This window comes from Dipodomys merriami, unplaced genomic scaffold, assembly GCF_024711535.1.
Source record: "Dipodomys merriami isolate MVZ:Mamm:240054 unplaced genomic scaffold, mDipMer1.0.p SCAF_19, whole genome shotgun sequence".
Lineage (NCBI taxonomy): Eukaryota > Metazoa > Chordata > Mammalia > Rodentia > Heteromyidae > Dipodomys > Dipodomys merriami.
Genome location: NW_027203270.1, coordinates 10,569,181 through 10,584,052, shown reverse-complemented (window position 1 = coordinate 10,584,052; position 14,872 = coordinate 10,569,181). Strand labels below are relative to the sequence as shown.

General features: G+C 39.5%; 1 protein-coding gene across 1 annotated transcript in view; it reads right to left on the bottom strand.

The window, feature by feature from the left end:
* Myo1d (myosin ID) overlaps nt 1–14,872 on the bottom strand; it is a 303,418-nt gene that overhangs the window by 68,181 nt on the left and 220,365 nt on the right. Inside the window, exon 21 of the mRNA XM_070027221.1 lies at nt 12,202–12,356. Coding sequence (XP_069883322.1) covers nt 12,202–12,356 — 155 coding nt within the window. The remainder of the gene's footprint in view (nt 1–12,201; nt 12,357–14,872) is intronic.

Here is a 14,872-nt window from a genome sequence, read left to right as displayed (position 1 = left end):
GGGCCACCATACTCAGGTCTTTTATTGGTTGAGATGATGTCTTGTAGACTTTTTTGTTTGAGTTGGCCTGGAACAACAATCCTCCTGATCTTAGCTCCCTGAGTGGCAATTATGAGTAGTTTTCTTATGCACATGTGCTTTCCTATATACATACTTGCAAACATATAGGAAAACCCTTTCAAATGTCCAGGGTTCTGTTTCTGTGCAGCTATGCTTTCTGATACTGTCCTGAAAACTATAAACTATCCTGGTCTGTCATGCTTACCAGGCTCCACGCTATGGTTCTTCCTTCCCATTCCATGGTCTAGAAACTGTTTCAAGGCTGTAATATGGGGTAAATTTAGGGCTCCTTTCATTTGCTTGCTCCTTGGGATTGCTCTTTTACTACCTGATACCCAAGTGTCTTAGAAACCACTAGTTCATATACTTTATTTTATGGTTTTACCAGGAATGAATCTCACTCTTAAATCATGGTTTCAGATAAATCATGAAACAAAAAATTTTGATGTGCTCAAAAGCTTAAATGTAGTTTGGGGGTACCATAAGCCACACTGCCAGTTTTCCTGTCAAATACTCATTCCTATGCAGTCTGTTAATTCAGTGCACATGATAACCACAGAAGACAAAGAGATGCCATGTATCAGGGAAGGTTTAAATGTGGAAAGTTACTAATTTTGAAAAGCACAATTTAGCGAGGCTGGGCTTAGGATTTTTTTTTCATAAAGGCAATATAATAGCCCTTAACAAATTGTTCCCTGATCTTTTCTTTTTGTTATCTGACAAGGAGTTGTCTGAATCATCTGGTACTGTCAGACTGCTGCCTTTTCCTATTTTACACCTAAATTTCTTTTCTCCTTATATCCTTAGTCAGATTCTTTTCCTTTTTCCTTTTTTTTTTTTTTTTTTGGTTCAGTCATGGGGCCTGAACTCTGGACCTGGGCGCTGTCCCTCAGTTCTTTAGCTCAAGGCTAGCACTCTACCACTTGAGCCACAGTGCCACTTCCAGCTTTTTTTTTTTCTGCTTATGTGGTGCTGAGGAATTGAACCCAGGGCCTCATGCATGCAAGGCAAGCACTCTACCACTGAGCCACCTTCCCAGCCCTCTTTTTCCTTTTTTTTTTTTTTTTGTTGAATGTGGGGTTTGAACTCAGGGCCTGGGTGCTGTCCTTGAGCTCTTTTGCTCAAGGCTAGCTCTCTACCACTTTGAGCCTCAGGGACACTTCGGGTTTTCTGGTGGTTAATTGGAGATAAGAGTCTCACAGACTTTCCTGCCCTGGCTTGCTTTGAACCGTGATCCTCAGATCTCAGCCAATGGCACCCAGCCTCGCTTTTTCTTAAATAATATTCTAGTTCTGGCATCTCTCTCTCTAACATCAGGGCATAACTTTACTTCATTTAGTAAGATTCTCTCTTACCGTGGATCAAGTTGACTTCTTTCCACTATGAGAACTATGTGAATTTACTGATTAACTAGTTACTTTGTTTCTGGAAGAAAAGACTGTCTAAAGTAATCTCATAACATTTGATTTTTTTTCTGGTTACAAAATGTATGACAACTACAGAAACTTTAACATTGCATGTATTTTTAAAGATAAAAGACCAAAAACAATATTAATTCTTTTAATATCAATTCTTTTGGTTTCAGATATTGAAGAAAAAGAGACTAGGAATAATTTTTCTATGTGTTAAACAGAGCTAAAGGTGAGAATTACTTTCATTTTATTTTTTAAAGGCCAAAGGATGGTCCTTAAATTTAAGAACTAGAGAAGTCTGCAATCTACAGAAGGGTTGGCCAAGAACACATACTATATAGAAATAATTGAGCCTGTGTCAGTGATCTAATGTTCTAGAAAATACTATGCTCCTCATCCTCTGAAAATTCAGAGGAGAGAAGTTAATGTGAAACAATGATCTCTCACTCTCTTCACTGTACCCCAGTGCTGAATGTGACTGAGAGACCCACAGGTAACTTGAGTGTTGATGACAGGTACTGCTTTTCTCTTCCTGATGTGTACATGACAAGCGAACTCCACTTCCTTTAAGTGAACAGATGTTTGGTATTCTCAAGTATGTTTGGGAAGACTGATATCTATGTTGTTAGGCTTTGTCTCATCGAGTAGTTTTATGCTTTGTATGTATTTTCTTCCTATTACTTACATAAAGTTCAAATGTGCCAACATGAGGTTATACAATCTCTTACTCATTTCAGTCTCATTGTTTGCTACAGTCTGTCTGGCTCCCAGTGATTACCCAGTTCTCCACATGTACCAGAATATTTCTCTCTACCAACCTTTTGCATCTTCTGCTTCCTTCTCCCATGGAAGTCTTGCCTCATTTCCCATCTGGTGACCTCCATATAGTCTTTCTCATGGGACTAAGAGCTGTCCAAAGAGCAAGGTCTGAATAATTCATCTTTATTTTCTGCCTATACCCAAGGCATGAAATGTAGGAGATACTTCATGAACTCAGGATGAATGATGCCATGAAAATGGATTTGGTTAAGTATGATGTGGTTACCCCAAATCCGATTTCAATATAGCTGATAGGCCCCAAATAAACTCATTATGGAAGCTTTTAGAGCTAGGGATGTTGCTCAAGTGTTAAAGCATGCATCTAGCAAGCACAAAACCCTAAGTTCAATACCACCAGAAAAAAGTTAAATAACTAAAACAAAGAAAACTAAAAAATCTCACTAGAGAGCTGTATCTGATATTCAATTTAGAAAAAAATCCAACTAATAGCACAAACCAGTGTATTGTGAATTTATGAACAATTCAAGTGGCTCCATTTTAACCTATATTATAAAGTTTAGTTCTCTGGTCTTTATAAAAAGTAATATGACTATTCTAAATGTACATTGTATACCTGGGGAGATGGTGAAAAGATCAGTTTTCTAGTACTTTCTGGATTTGCTCTTTCAACATGAAAGGCATTGAGACACGTCATAGAGCAAATTAGTACCTTTGATCTGCACAAACCTCCCCCTGAAAGCCTCCATCCTAAAAGCAGGTAAAGTGGAGGATGTCTGTGTGTTCTGCATATCCCCTAGGGGAGCTCTGTTCTGGGCAGCAGCTTCTCAGCGCTGATGGACACAGGGCAGAGGGAGAGAAAAGGAGCCAGTACACTGTTCACAGTAGACAGCAGCTGCTACATCTCACCACTGTTTGATTTTGGTCCTGGCTTAGTCTCTCTGAAAACCTTTCTCTCTGTCTTCCTTTGTGCACAATGGTCTAAGCATATGCCCATATAGGTCAAACTTGTTTTGTGAAAGGCTGCCATTTGCAGACAGGTTTTCTTATCTGGGAGTGAACAGGTATGTCTCACTGCAGACTTCTCAGGGTAATTAAAAACTACTGCACAAGACAGATGCTGGTGGCTCATGACTACAATCCTAGTTTCTCAGGAGGCTGACATCTGAGAATCACAGTTCAAAACCAGCCCAAACAGAAAAGTCTGTGAGACTCCTATCTCCAATTAACTAGCAAAAAAGTCAGAAGTAGAGATGTGGCTCAAATGATAGAGCACCAGCCTTGAGCAAAAAAGCCAAATGAAAGCATGAGACTGTTAACTTCAAGCCCCAGTGCCAGCACAACTACAACCCACTGCTCTGGATGACTGATGACCCCTCCTGGGATGGGATGATGTTGTGACCAGTTCTGCAACTGAGCAGCTCCTCTGCCAGTTCTCATCTAATTTCTAATCTCTATTGCTCCTTTACTCCTTTTCTTCCTGCTCCCAGTCCTCCCCTCACCCTAACTTTTGTTCACTGGAGCAATAGGAGATCATCTATTCTGCACTTTATTTGGTAATAAACCTTTAGTAGTTTTACTTTTTTGACTTTGGTTCCAGTGGGTTCAGCAAATTTGCCATATCTAAACCTGGCGTGCTCATGACGCCAATGATTCTCAAACTTGTGTGTGTGTAGGGATTGCTTTGCTACTTACAAAGGGTCTAGATTTCAGGAGGTAATGCTTCCATTCCTGGGAATAGGGCTTAGAATTTGCTTCTTGAATAATTATCTCAGAGGATGTCAATGTAGAGGCAATGTGCAATTTAAAGATCCCTGACACAGAAAGATTATCGTTGGTTTTTTTCCCCTCATGGCACTATGCTATTTCATTGTATGAAAATTCTACAGTACATTTAACCATTTCTATTTCCATTGATTTTTACACAGAGTTTCAATGTGTTCACAATTTTAAACAATTTCATAATATTAGTTTCCCCTCGCTAGCATCACTTATGCTTCTTGGGGGAAGTTTTGGCTTTATACATTTCACCCCGAGGTATTCCCACATAGCTTTGCCTTACCTTCTTCCAAACAATGCTCATCCCTTGGCCTTACAGGAAACTGTTCTGGGAAGCTAAGGCAACTGTGAGTGGGGCAGATGTGTTAGCCATGTTTCGACAATCTAATTGCTCTGGCTATGGTTATTGGGTTAGTGGGAATTCTTCTCTTACATTTTTGGACAACATCCCAACAGTTGTGGCTTTTACTTCCTGACAAGGCTGGGAAGTGCTATTAGCAGACATCCAGCCACAGGGGAGGAATGACTCTGGGAGTGAAGTTGGTAAAGAGAAGTGAAGTATAAATAAGAGGATTTTGGTCTAGGCTGGCCCAGATATAAATGTGAAACTCTATTTGAAAAACAACTAAAGTAAACGTGGCTGAGATATAGCAAAGTGGTAGGGCGCTTGCCTAGCAAGTGCAAGGCCCTGAATTCAAACCTCAGAACTATATGAATAAACAGAAATAGGCTTTTCCTTTTTCCTTTAAATCTTATTATTTACATCTTTCTTACTGTTATTATCTTTCCTTATAGGCCCTATAATAAGAAGACATCTTTTCAGTCCTAAGGTTCTCACAGAAGAGAGGCATATGGAGACTTTGGGGTGCCTTTTTCCAGTCAGCCCACCTGTGTGCAGTTAGAAACCCTTTCTCAGCTTTTAAGTTGGAGAGCTGGCTTATGTGCACAGCCTCCAATTGTGGTTTCAAAGTCTTTTACTTATTAAGAAACTGCTGATCTGAGCAGGAATCCCAACATCCTGCTTCTTCATTAGCCCCCTGACAAGGAGAGTCTGAAATGATTTTCAGTTCTTTAGTTGTTAAAGAAAAAGTGAATGAAAAGCTGCAAATCTCAGCATATAACATGCCCATGACTCTTCCAGCCTACATGCCCATGACTCTTCCAGCCTACAAGCCTTTTAGTTTCTGACATACTATCTTGGATATATATAATCATTCTGTCCTCGCTTGCATTATATTGCTTAAAGCTGTAATTCTGGAATCAGTAAAAGAAAAGAGGTGTTCATTAATAGAAGGACCCCATACAAGGGTTCTATCTTTCTTTCATATGGGAGGAAGGTGAGATTTCATATTCTGGAAGGCAAGTTGCCTATATTAGTGAAGGGTCCTAAGCATCCTACTACTAATAGGCCTTTATCAGCCAGCAATTATCCATTGAACAGCCAACATTCAGCCAGTATTTATAAAGAACTTTCTGTGTGCCAGGCACTGTTAAAAACACCAGAAAATGTCTGTGAAGAGTAGAAATAGTCTGTGCTTACATGAAGCTTATTTCAGCTGGCATTCATGCAAATTCACAAGTAAAGGTATGGTCTCAGATGGAGATGAGAGCCATGGGGCTGGAGAAGAGGGGGGTATTGACCATCTTTGTAGGATGGTCAGGGAAGAGCTGATTGGGTGATACTTGAGCACAGAGCTTAAGACATCCCTGTCAATAGGTCCATTGAATAGTATTTCTAGTTTCAACATTATGAGGTTGCATTTCTCTCTATGTTTTCATGTATATCTACTGGAAAATGGAAGAGGGTGAACAGTGGCCATTGACTTTTCTGTCATTAAAAATTAGATGTCTTCAATAATTACAATTTTAAATAGCCCAGGCTGGAGGTTATAGTGAATGTCTGTAATCATAGCCCTTAGAAAGCTGAGGTAAGAGGATTGCAAGTTTAAGGTTAGCCTGGGCTACAGAAACAGCATCACTCCCCCCAACCCCAACCATACAAAACAACACTGAAAACAAAAAAACACTGAAAAAAAGAAAAAAAATCCCCAAGTACTCCAATGATATGCAACAAAATTTAATCAATCAACCCTCCATGCTTGGGAATTTAGGTTATTTTCAACCCTATTTATTTATTTTTAGTTAGAATAAATTATTACGCCTAGTAGCCAGGCATTTGAGGAAAACAGCTTGGGAACACAAGTCAAGGACCATGAAAACATGTACTGAGGAGTGGGGAGACACAGATGAGAGGGGGGAAGGCACAGCAGCTACATTGGTCAAAAGCTGAGATATCAGGGAGGTGGCCTCCCTCCTCTGCTTCCTTCACCCCTTGTCTTGGAACCTTATCTCTCCTAGCCCTTCATCTGTACTTTCCAGGCAGCAATAACTAAGTGTAGACATCCACCAATGGCCTGCAATTGATATGAGTCTGCCCATGGCTTTAAGAGAGAGAGAGAGAGACAAGGGAACTTAAACAAGCTACACTGGAGAGGGTCAAATGTTCAAATTCAGTAACAATGTTCCTTTTGTTAAGCAGATATTAATATACAACTTATGAGAAACAAGACGCAGGTGGCATTGACTTATTGGCTTCCACTCACAGATATAGAACAGGAAAAACAAGAAAATCTCAATGCCCGAGATTGAGGTTATACTGAGGTTTTTAGAATCCAAACAGGCAGATGCTTGGACAGCTGCTGAGGGCAGATGGGTCCTTTGAGAGTTTAATATTGCGAAGTTGCCGATAACTCCATGGTTAGAGTAGCTAATGTGAGACTATCTGTTTACTGATGGCCAAAAAGTTCACTATAGCAGGTAGCACTGCAGAAAGTGAAATAAAATCGAAGAATCAAGTTTTCTATCTTTGTAACCTCTGTAAGCAGAACAGCCTGGCTACTACAGTCTCTACAACATGGGAAGTGATGGATAGGCAGCCAAACAGAGCTGTGATATTCCAAGAGATTTTATTTGACACAATTGTATGATTAGTGTATAAAACAGAACATGCACTTATAAAGTTTTTTTTTTTTTTTTTGGTCCAGTCATGGGGCCTGGACCCTGGGCCTGGGCGCTGTCCCTCAGCTCTTCAGCTCAAGGCTAGCACTCTACCACTTGAGCCACAGCGCCACTTCCAGCTTCTTTTTGCTTATGTGGTGCTGAGGAATCGAACCCAGGGCCTCATGCATGCAAGGCAAGTGCTCTAACACTGAGCCACCTTCCCAACCCCAGTTTGTTTTTTTTATTCGTGTGTGTGTGTGTGTGTGTGTGTGTGTGTGTGTGTGTGTGTGTGTGTGTGTGTGTGTGTGTGTGTGTGTGTGTGTGTGTGTGTGTGTGTGTGTGTGTGTGTGTGTGTGTGTGTGTGTGTGTGTGTGTGTGTGTGTGTGTGTGTGTGTGTGTGTGTGTGTGTGTGTGTGTGTGTGTGTGTGTGTGTGTGTGTGTGTGTTCTGGAGCTTGAACTCAGGGGCCTGGTGCTGTCCCTGAGTGTTTGTGCTCAAAGGTAGTGCTCTACCATTTGAGCCACAGCTCTACTTAGGGCTTTTTGGTGATTAATTGAAGAATCTCACAGACTTTTCTGTCTGCCTTTATATATTGTTAAGTAGGGGAAAAAGATATAAAGTGGTGTACGTAGCATATTGTCATTTATACAAAAATTGCAATGAGAGATGTGTAATACAGGTGATCTATAATTTAGATAGCTCTTTCCATATATGTACAAAATAGATCATTCTTTCCATCTATTAACATATATATATATATATATATATATATATATGCCATATGCTGGTGGCTCATGCCTGTAACCCTAGCTACTAAGGAATCTGAGATGTGAGGATCCCAGTTCAAAGCCAGCATGGGCATGGAAAGCCTATGAGACTCTTATCTCCAATAAACCATTCAGAAAACCCAAAGTGGCGCTGTGGCTCAAGTGGTAGAGTGCTAGCCTTGAGCTGAAGAGCTGTGGGACAGCACCCATGCCCAGAGTTCAAGCCCCATGATCGACAAAAAACAAAACAAAAACAAAAACAAAAAAAGTAACATACAATTATTTTCTTCACATATACTTGTGCGTATATATTTCTATTAATATGTATATACACATTAACATTCATACATGTATGAACATTTAAGCAAGCACACACATGTGCATATATGTGTGTATACACACATACCCTTCGGAATATAAAGACAATCTTCAGGGATGGGGGTATAACTCAGTGGTAGAACATGTACTGAACATGTGCTTAGCATGTGTGAGGCCCTGAGAGTCATCTATTAAAAACTACTTTCATGCTGGTACCAGGGAGGAAAACAAGGCTGTTTTCAGATGTTTAAGAATACACTAAACATATGGGTGGGTGTTTTGGGAGGCAGAAAAATAGATGCAGGTTGAGTAAAGTCTGCAGGAAGTTAAGAGAAAGATACTAATTTATACATAGTTGATTTACATGGAAGGAATCACCAGGAAGGCCTAGTTGTAGTTCATGAAAGAAACAGTAGTGATAAGGAGAAATTTACTTGGTAACATGAAAAGCAATAGGCTTTTTTGCTTTAAATCATAAAATTATTTCAAAGTTTGATGCATTTTTTTAATCTAGAAGTTTGAAATGGATTTTTTTAAGGAAAATATCTTCCATGTCTCTAGTTCACTTATAAACATTTGAAATTTATTCACAATAGCTTTTAATGTCTGTGTCTGCTAATTCTAACATCTTTGTCAGTTGTGGGTTGGTTTTCTATGATTTTTCTCCCTCATAATAGATTGTGTATTCTTGCCTAACTGTATATCTTTGACAGGATGTCAGGCATTATAAATTCTATCTTGTTAGGTCTGGACATCTTTTTATTTTTATATTCATGAGCATTGCTCAGGACATAAATTACTTGAAAGCCATGCTATCCTTTGAGTCTTGCTTTTAAGATTTATTAGATAGCATTTACTATAGAATTTATTTTATGGTGAAGTTTTCCTCCAGCTGAGTGAAAATGCTTTTGAGTCCTTCACCCAGATGCCCTGTGAATTAGAGCCCAGGCTAATACTGTTGTGTAAGAGCTGGACATTGTTCCCTCCGGTCCAAGATCTTAGCTGGATCCTTCTTCCCCAGGCATGTGTAGTTTTCCCTTCCTCATGTACTAATTGATACTTTGTGGAATGCTGGAGGGGTGAGGTTCTACACAGATCCCTAGAGTTTTCTCTCCTCTCTGGTACTCTGATCTACAGACTTAGGCTCTTCCCACACTCTTCATAACTGCCTTGGCTCAGGGAATCCACCATGTTCCTCTGGAGTCTCCTAAGTATACAACAGCCTGAAAGGCAGGATATAGAATAATTGCATGGCTCACTTTATTTCCCTTCTCCCCTTTTTTTGAGACAGGGTTTTTCTATGTAGCCCAGGATGGCCTTGAACTCAAATGCTGATGTTTTATCCTCCCATGTGCTGAGATTAAAGATGTGTGCTTCTATATCTAGCCTATTTTTTTTAAACATAAAATCTATTGCCCTATATTTCTTTATCTACCTTTGCTTATTTCTTTACTTCTTATTTTGGAAGAATATAGTTCTCTTGCTATTTTCTTTTCAGTTGTGAAGCTTGAACTCAAGCCTGGGCTCTGTCCCTGAGCTTTTTGCTCAAGGCTAGTGCTCTATCACTTTGAGCCACAGCTCCACTTTAGGCTTTTTAGTGGTTAATTGGAGATACAAGTCTCATGGGCTTTCCTGACCTATTGGTTTTGAACTATGATTCTCAGATCTTAGCCTCTTGAGTAGCTAGGATTACAGGCATGAACCACCAGCACCTGGATACTGTTTTTCCTTTCTTTTCCCCTTTCCCCCCCTCTCCTCCCCTTTCCTCCTCTCTCCTCCTCTCCCTCCCTCCCCCCTTTCTCTTCCCCCCTCTTCTCTCTCTCTCCATAATTTCATTGCTCTTGTGGGAAAAGCTACTTTATGAAGAGATGAGGTTATCCAGCTAGAGTTGTCCTATATGTTCAGTCTGGATTGTAGCCTGACATCATCCTTTCTCAAAACTGCCTGGTCCTCTGCTCAAGGCCATTTCTTCCCTCAGCTTGCCTATATTTCATCTTCACTTGGGTCAGCAGGACCAAGAAGAAATTTCCTTAGCCACAGGTCCTCTGGGCGGTAGCTATGTAAGCATTTTTGCTCAACAAACTTTGGTTGGCAGCTGCAACTTTGCTTTTATTATTAGTACTAGCATACATTTTTTTTTTTTTTGTCAGTCATGGGGCTTGAACTCTGGGCCTGGGTGCTAACCCTCAGCTCTTCAGCTCAAGGCGAGCGCTCTACCACTTGAGCCACAGTGCCACTTCCGGTTTTCTGGGAGTTTATTGGAGATAAGAGTTTCACGGACTTTCCTGCCCGGGCTGGCTTTGAACCGCGATCCTCAGATCTCAGCCTCCTGAGTAGCTAGGATTACAGGCGTGAGCCACCAGCGCCCAGCTTTAGCATACATTTCTTTCAGGAAGAAAAGGAGCAGCTGTCACTACTTGTGTTCTTTCTCAGTCACTGGTTTTGAGGAGTGGTCCTGTCCTACCATCAAAACGGAGTGGGGATGGCAAAGACTATATGCTACAATAAGAACAATATTTAATGGGCTGGGAAGGTGGCTTAGTGGTAGAGTGCTTGCCTAGCATTCATGAAACCCTGTGTTCGATCCCTCAGTACCACATATACAGAAAAAGCCAGAAGCGGTGCTGGGGCTCAAGTATTAGAGTACTAGCCTTGACCAAAAGAAGCTCAAGGACAATGGCCGTGCCCTGTGTACAAGCCCCAGGACTAGCAAACACGTAATAAGTTTAATAAATCAAAATAAAAAACAACAATATTTAACACTGGGGACACACTTATCCTAAAGACTCCATGATCTCTTATGGGAAGGATAACTGCATCTCTAAAATAGCCAGACAAACCACTTTTCTGCTTAAAGTGATTCATTCATTGGTTTCCACCATCCTCAAAATTCCATTTGTATATCTGTGACTGGTCATCACACCCCACACATTCACCCCACACATTTTCTAGGCTTTCTGTGACATTCTCAGAATATGCCATTTTCCATCACGACTTCCAAGTTTCGGCAGCAAAAACTTCTTGCCTTGGGAATTTCTTTACTTTTCATAGACCTACATGTTATCTTAAATTTGCCTTCTAATTTGTTTATAGTCATAGTAGACATACTGATTATGTTTGGGGTAAATGAGAAGCTGTGACAAGAAGAATATAAAGTAATGTTTTCTATTGTTTGGATTTAATTACATTTGGATTGGCAGTAAAGAAATAGCCATTAGGGAAATCTGTTGCTGGTTCAGCTAGAGGCTGGAAAAGTAGAAATCATCCAGGGCTGGATGCTAATTGTACCTTCTGTGAGAAAATGATTTAATATGTCCTTTGGAGGACAAGTTGGCATAACACAAGTTTAGTAGTATGATTTAAAATTTCATGTATTTATATGACCTAGTAATACCACTCTTGGGCATCTACCCAGAGCATTACAAGTCAGAATAAAGATACTTGCATATCCATGTTCACTGCAGCACTATTCATGATAGGCAAGTTATGGAAACAGCCAAATGCCCTACAACAAATGAGTGGATCAAGAATGATACAAATGTAGTAATGTACATCATGGAATTTTACTTGCCCTTTAGAATAATAATATGTCATTTGTAGCAAAATGGATGGACCTAGAACAAATCATGTTAAATGAAGTAGCTAGGCTCAACGAGACAAAAGGTACATATTTTCTCTCAGATGTGGAAGCTAAATCTAAAATACAACTATTCATGGTAGCCTATATAGGGCTCAAAGCATTTATACACAAACAAACTGACTAAAGGAGGGTATACTTGGAGGAATCCAAACGTGTAACTCCTCTGAACAACTGCTTATCAAAATGAATCCCAGGAAGTGGAAATGTGTTTTAGGGGATGGGTAATGGGGGTACAGGAATTGGAGGGAGGGGTGAGCAATGTAGTCATTATATTCCATGTACATTATGTAAAAAATGAACTATGTAACTTGAGAATGGGAAAGGGAGAAGAAGGAGAATGAAGGAAGGGGTGACACTGACCAAGAAGCACTATACTTATAACCTGACTTATGGAATTGTAATCCTTTTCTAAAACTATTCAAAAAATGTTTGTATACTTAAAACTTTACCTTTTAAAATGATTCACCAGGACTCCAACAAGTTCTCCAATTCGACTCTCATGAGTAGGCTGTTTGCTGAAAAGGCAGACAATAAGATCTTTGTTGTCTTTTGTATGGAACACTACAAGTTGGTCCTTTCCATTGGAAACACTCAGACCAGTCAACTGCAAAGAGACAAACATGAAAACTTGTTAGAATAGTTCTCAAAAGGATGAATTAAAAAATACATTTTGTAATGATTTTGGCTCACTAATGGTGACCTTAATGTTTATCAAGTTTCATGGAACAAGCAGATAAAAGGAAATAATAAAGATAGGAGCAGAAATGAACACGACTGGGAACATAAACAATATAGAAAATCAATAAAACAAAAAGATGATCCTTTGAGAAGATGAATAAAATTGATAAGCCCTTGGCCTAAAAGAGGAACATGCACTGAAGACTTTATTATCAATGTCATGAATAGAAGATTTCTATTACCAGAGAGCACATAGACACTTAAGTAGATGCAAAGGGATTATTTTAAACTCCATATACTTCAACTTATTAAACAACTTAAGTGAAATCAAAAGCCACAAAGTACCAAAACCCATCTAAAAGAAACAGACTGACTAGTTCTATATCTGATGAGGAGGCTAAATTTGTAGATAAAAACCTTTCAAAAAAGAAAACTCCAGGCCCAGATGATTTCATAAGTGAACTGTACCAAACATTTAAAGATTCCTAAGGAATAAAAAAATAGTTCCCAGAACAAATAATAAAGCTTAGTAAAGTCAAAGAATATAATGTCAATATAAAACATATTTCTATGTACGCTCAAAGAACAACTGGAAATAGAAATTTTAAAGTAAAACCATCTGTAAAATACTTAGATATAAACGTAACAGAATATGTGTAGGACCCACCTCACTCCAGTTAGAATGGCAAAAATCAAGAACTCTAACAACAACAGATGCTGGAGGGGATGTGGACAGAAAGGAACCTTACTTCATTGCTGGTGGGAATGTAAACTTGTTCAACCACTTTGGAAAGCAGTATGGAGGTTCCTCAAAAGACTTCACATAGATTTCCCCTATGACCCAGCAATCCCACTTTTGGGCATTTACCCAAATTTTACAAACAAGACCACACTAAAGCTACCAGCACAACTATGTTTATTGCAGCATTATTTACCATAGCTAAGATATGGAACCAACCCAGATGCCCCTCAGTAGATGAATGGATCAAGAAAATGTGGTATATATACACAATGGAATTCTATGCCTCCATCAGAAAGAATGACATTGCCCCATTTGTTAGGAAATGGAAAAACTTGGAAAAAATTATATTAAGTGAAGTAATCCAGGCCCAAAGAAACATAGGTCCCATGGTTTCCCTTATTTGTAATATCTAGTATATGTATGAGTCAAGAGGAAAAGGTCAGATAATGTGATGTCAGGAAAATGAACCCTTAGATATGTATTTTAATTTTTTTTTCATGCATGTGTTTCTAACGCATTTATAAGATTATCTCTTTGTTGCTTTGTATGCCCCTCCCCCACAGTATAACCCCTGCTTTCACTATATTTGATATCAGTATAACTTGTGGAGGAGATGGGGAAAAACCAGTTGTTTAAGGATACAGGTGGACCTGTTGCAACAATGAGAAGTACAAGTTGTCATGTCCAAAACGAGCTTTACAACGTCGGTGCGGGGGGGAGGGGGGGGAAGGGGAAGGATTGAGATTGGGGGGGGGGAGGCTGGGAAGGGATGTGAAGGGTAAACAAAGGAGGAGGCTGCAATGCTTGGTAAGAAATGTATGCATTATCCTGCCCATGTAATTGTAACTCCTCTGTACAGTATGTTCACAAATAAAATTAAATTAAATTAAAAAAAAAAGAATATGTGTAGGACCTAAATGCTGATGAAAGGGCCAGGTGCCGGTGGCTCACGCCTGTAATCCTAGCTACTCAGGAGGCTGAGATCTGAGGATTGCAGTTCAAAGCCAGCCCAGGCAGGAAAGTCTGTGAGACTTTTATCTCCAATTAAACTACTCAGAAATTGAATGTGGCACTGTGGCTCAAGTGGTAGAGCACTAGCCTTGAGCTGAAGAGCTGAGGGACAGTGCCCAAGCCCAGAGTTTAAGCCCCACGATTGACAAAAACAAATAAAAAACATGCTGCTGAAAGGGGGGAAAATCCCTAAAAATGAAGAGAAAATAAGTTGGGAAAGTCAATGTTAAGGTGGTAATTTTCCACAAAATTTTAAAATACTCTCAACTAATTATGTTTTTTTGATAACTACAGGTTTAGGTTAGTCTTAAGATACTGATGTTTTTCTTACTCTTTTCTTCAAATCTTATTTTTCTTTTTCAGTTGCTGTGGCTATTCTTGTTCCTTTACCTTTACATAATGTTTCACAATCAGTAATTGGTAAAGGAATAAAATCATAGATAAAAATAGATCAACACAAATATGATCAATGGCTTTCCTAAAAATGCACAACAAGAATTTAGTGGAGAAATGATAATTTGGACAACTTGAGAAGTTAGACATCCACATTCCAACAGAAAAAAAAAGTATAAGTCACACCCATTAAAAAATCAATTTAGGGGCTGGGAAGGTGGCTCAGTGGTAGAGCGCTTGCCTTGCAATGCATGAGGCCCTGGGTTCGATTCCCCAGCACCACATAAGCAAAAAGA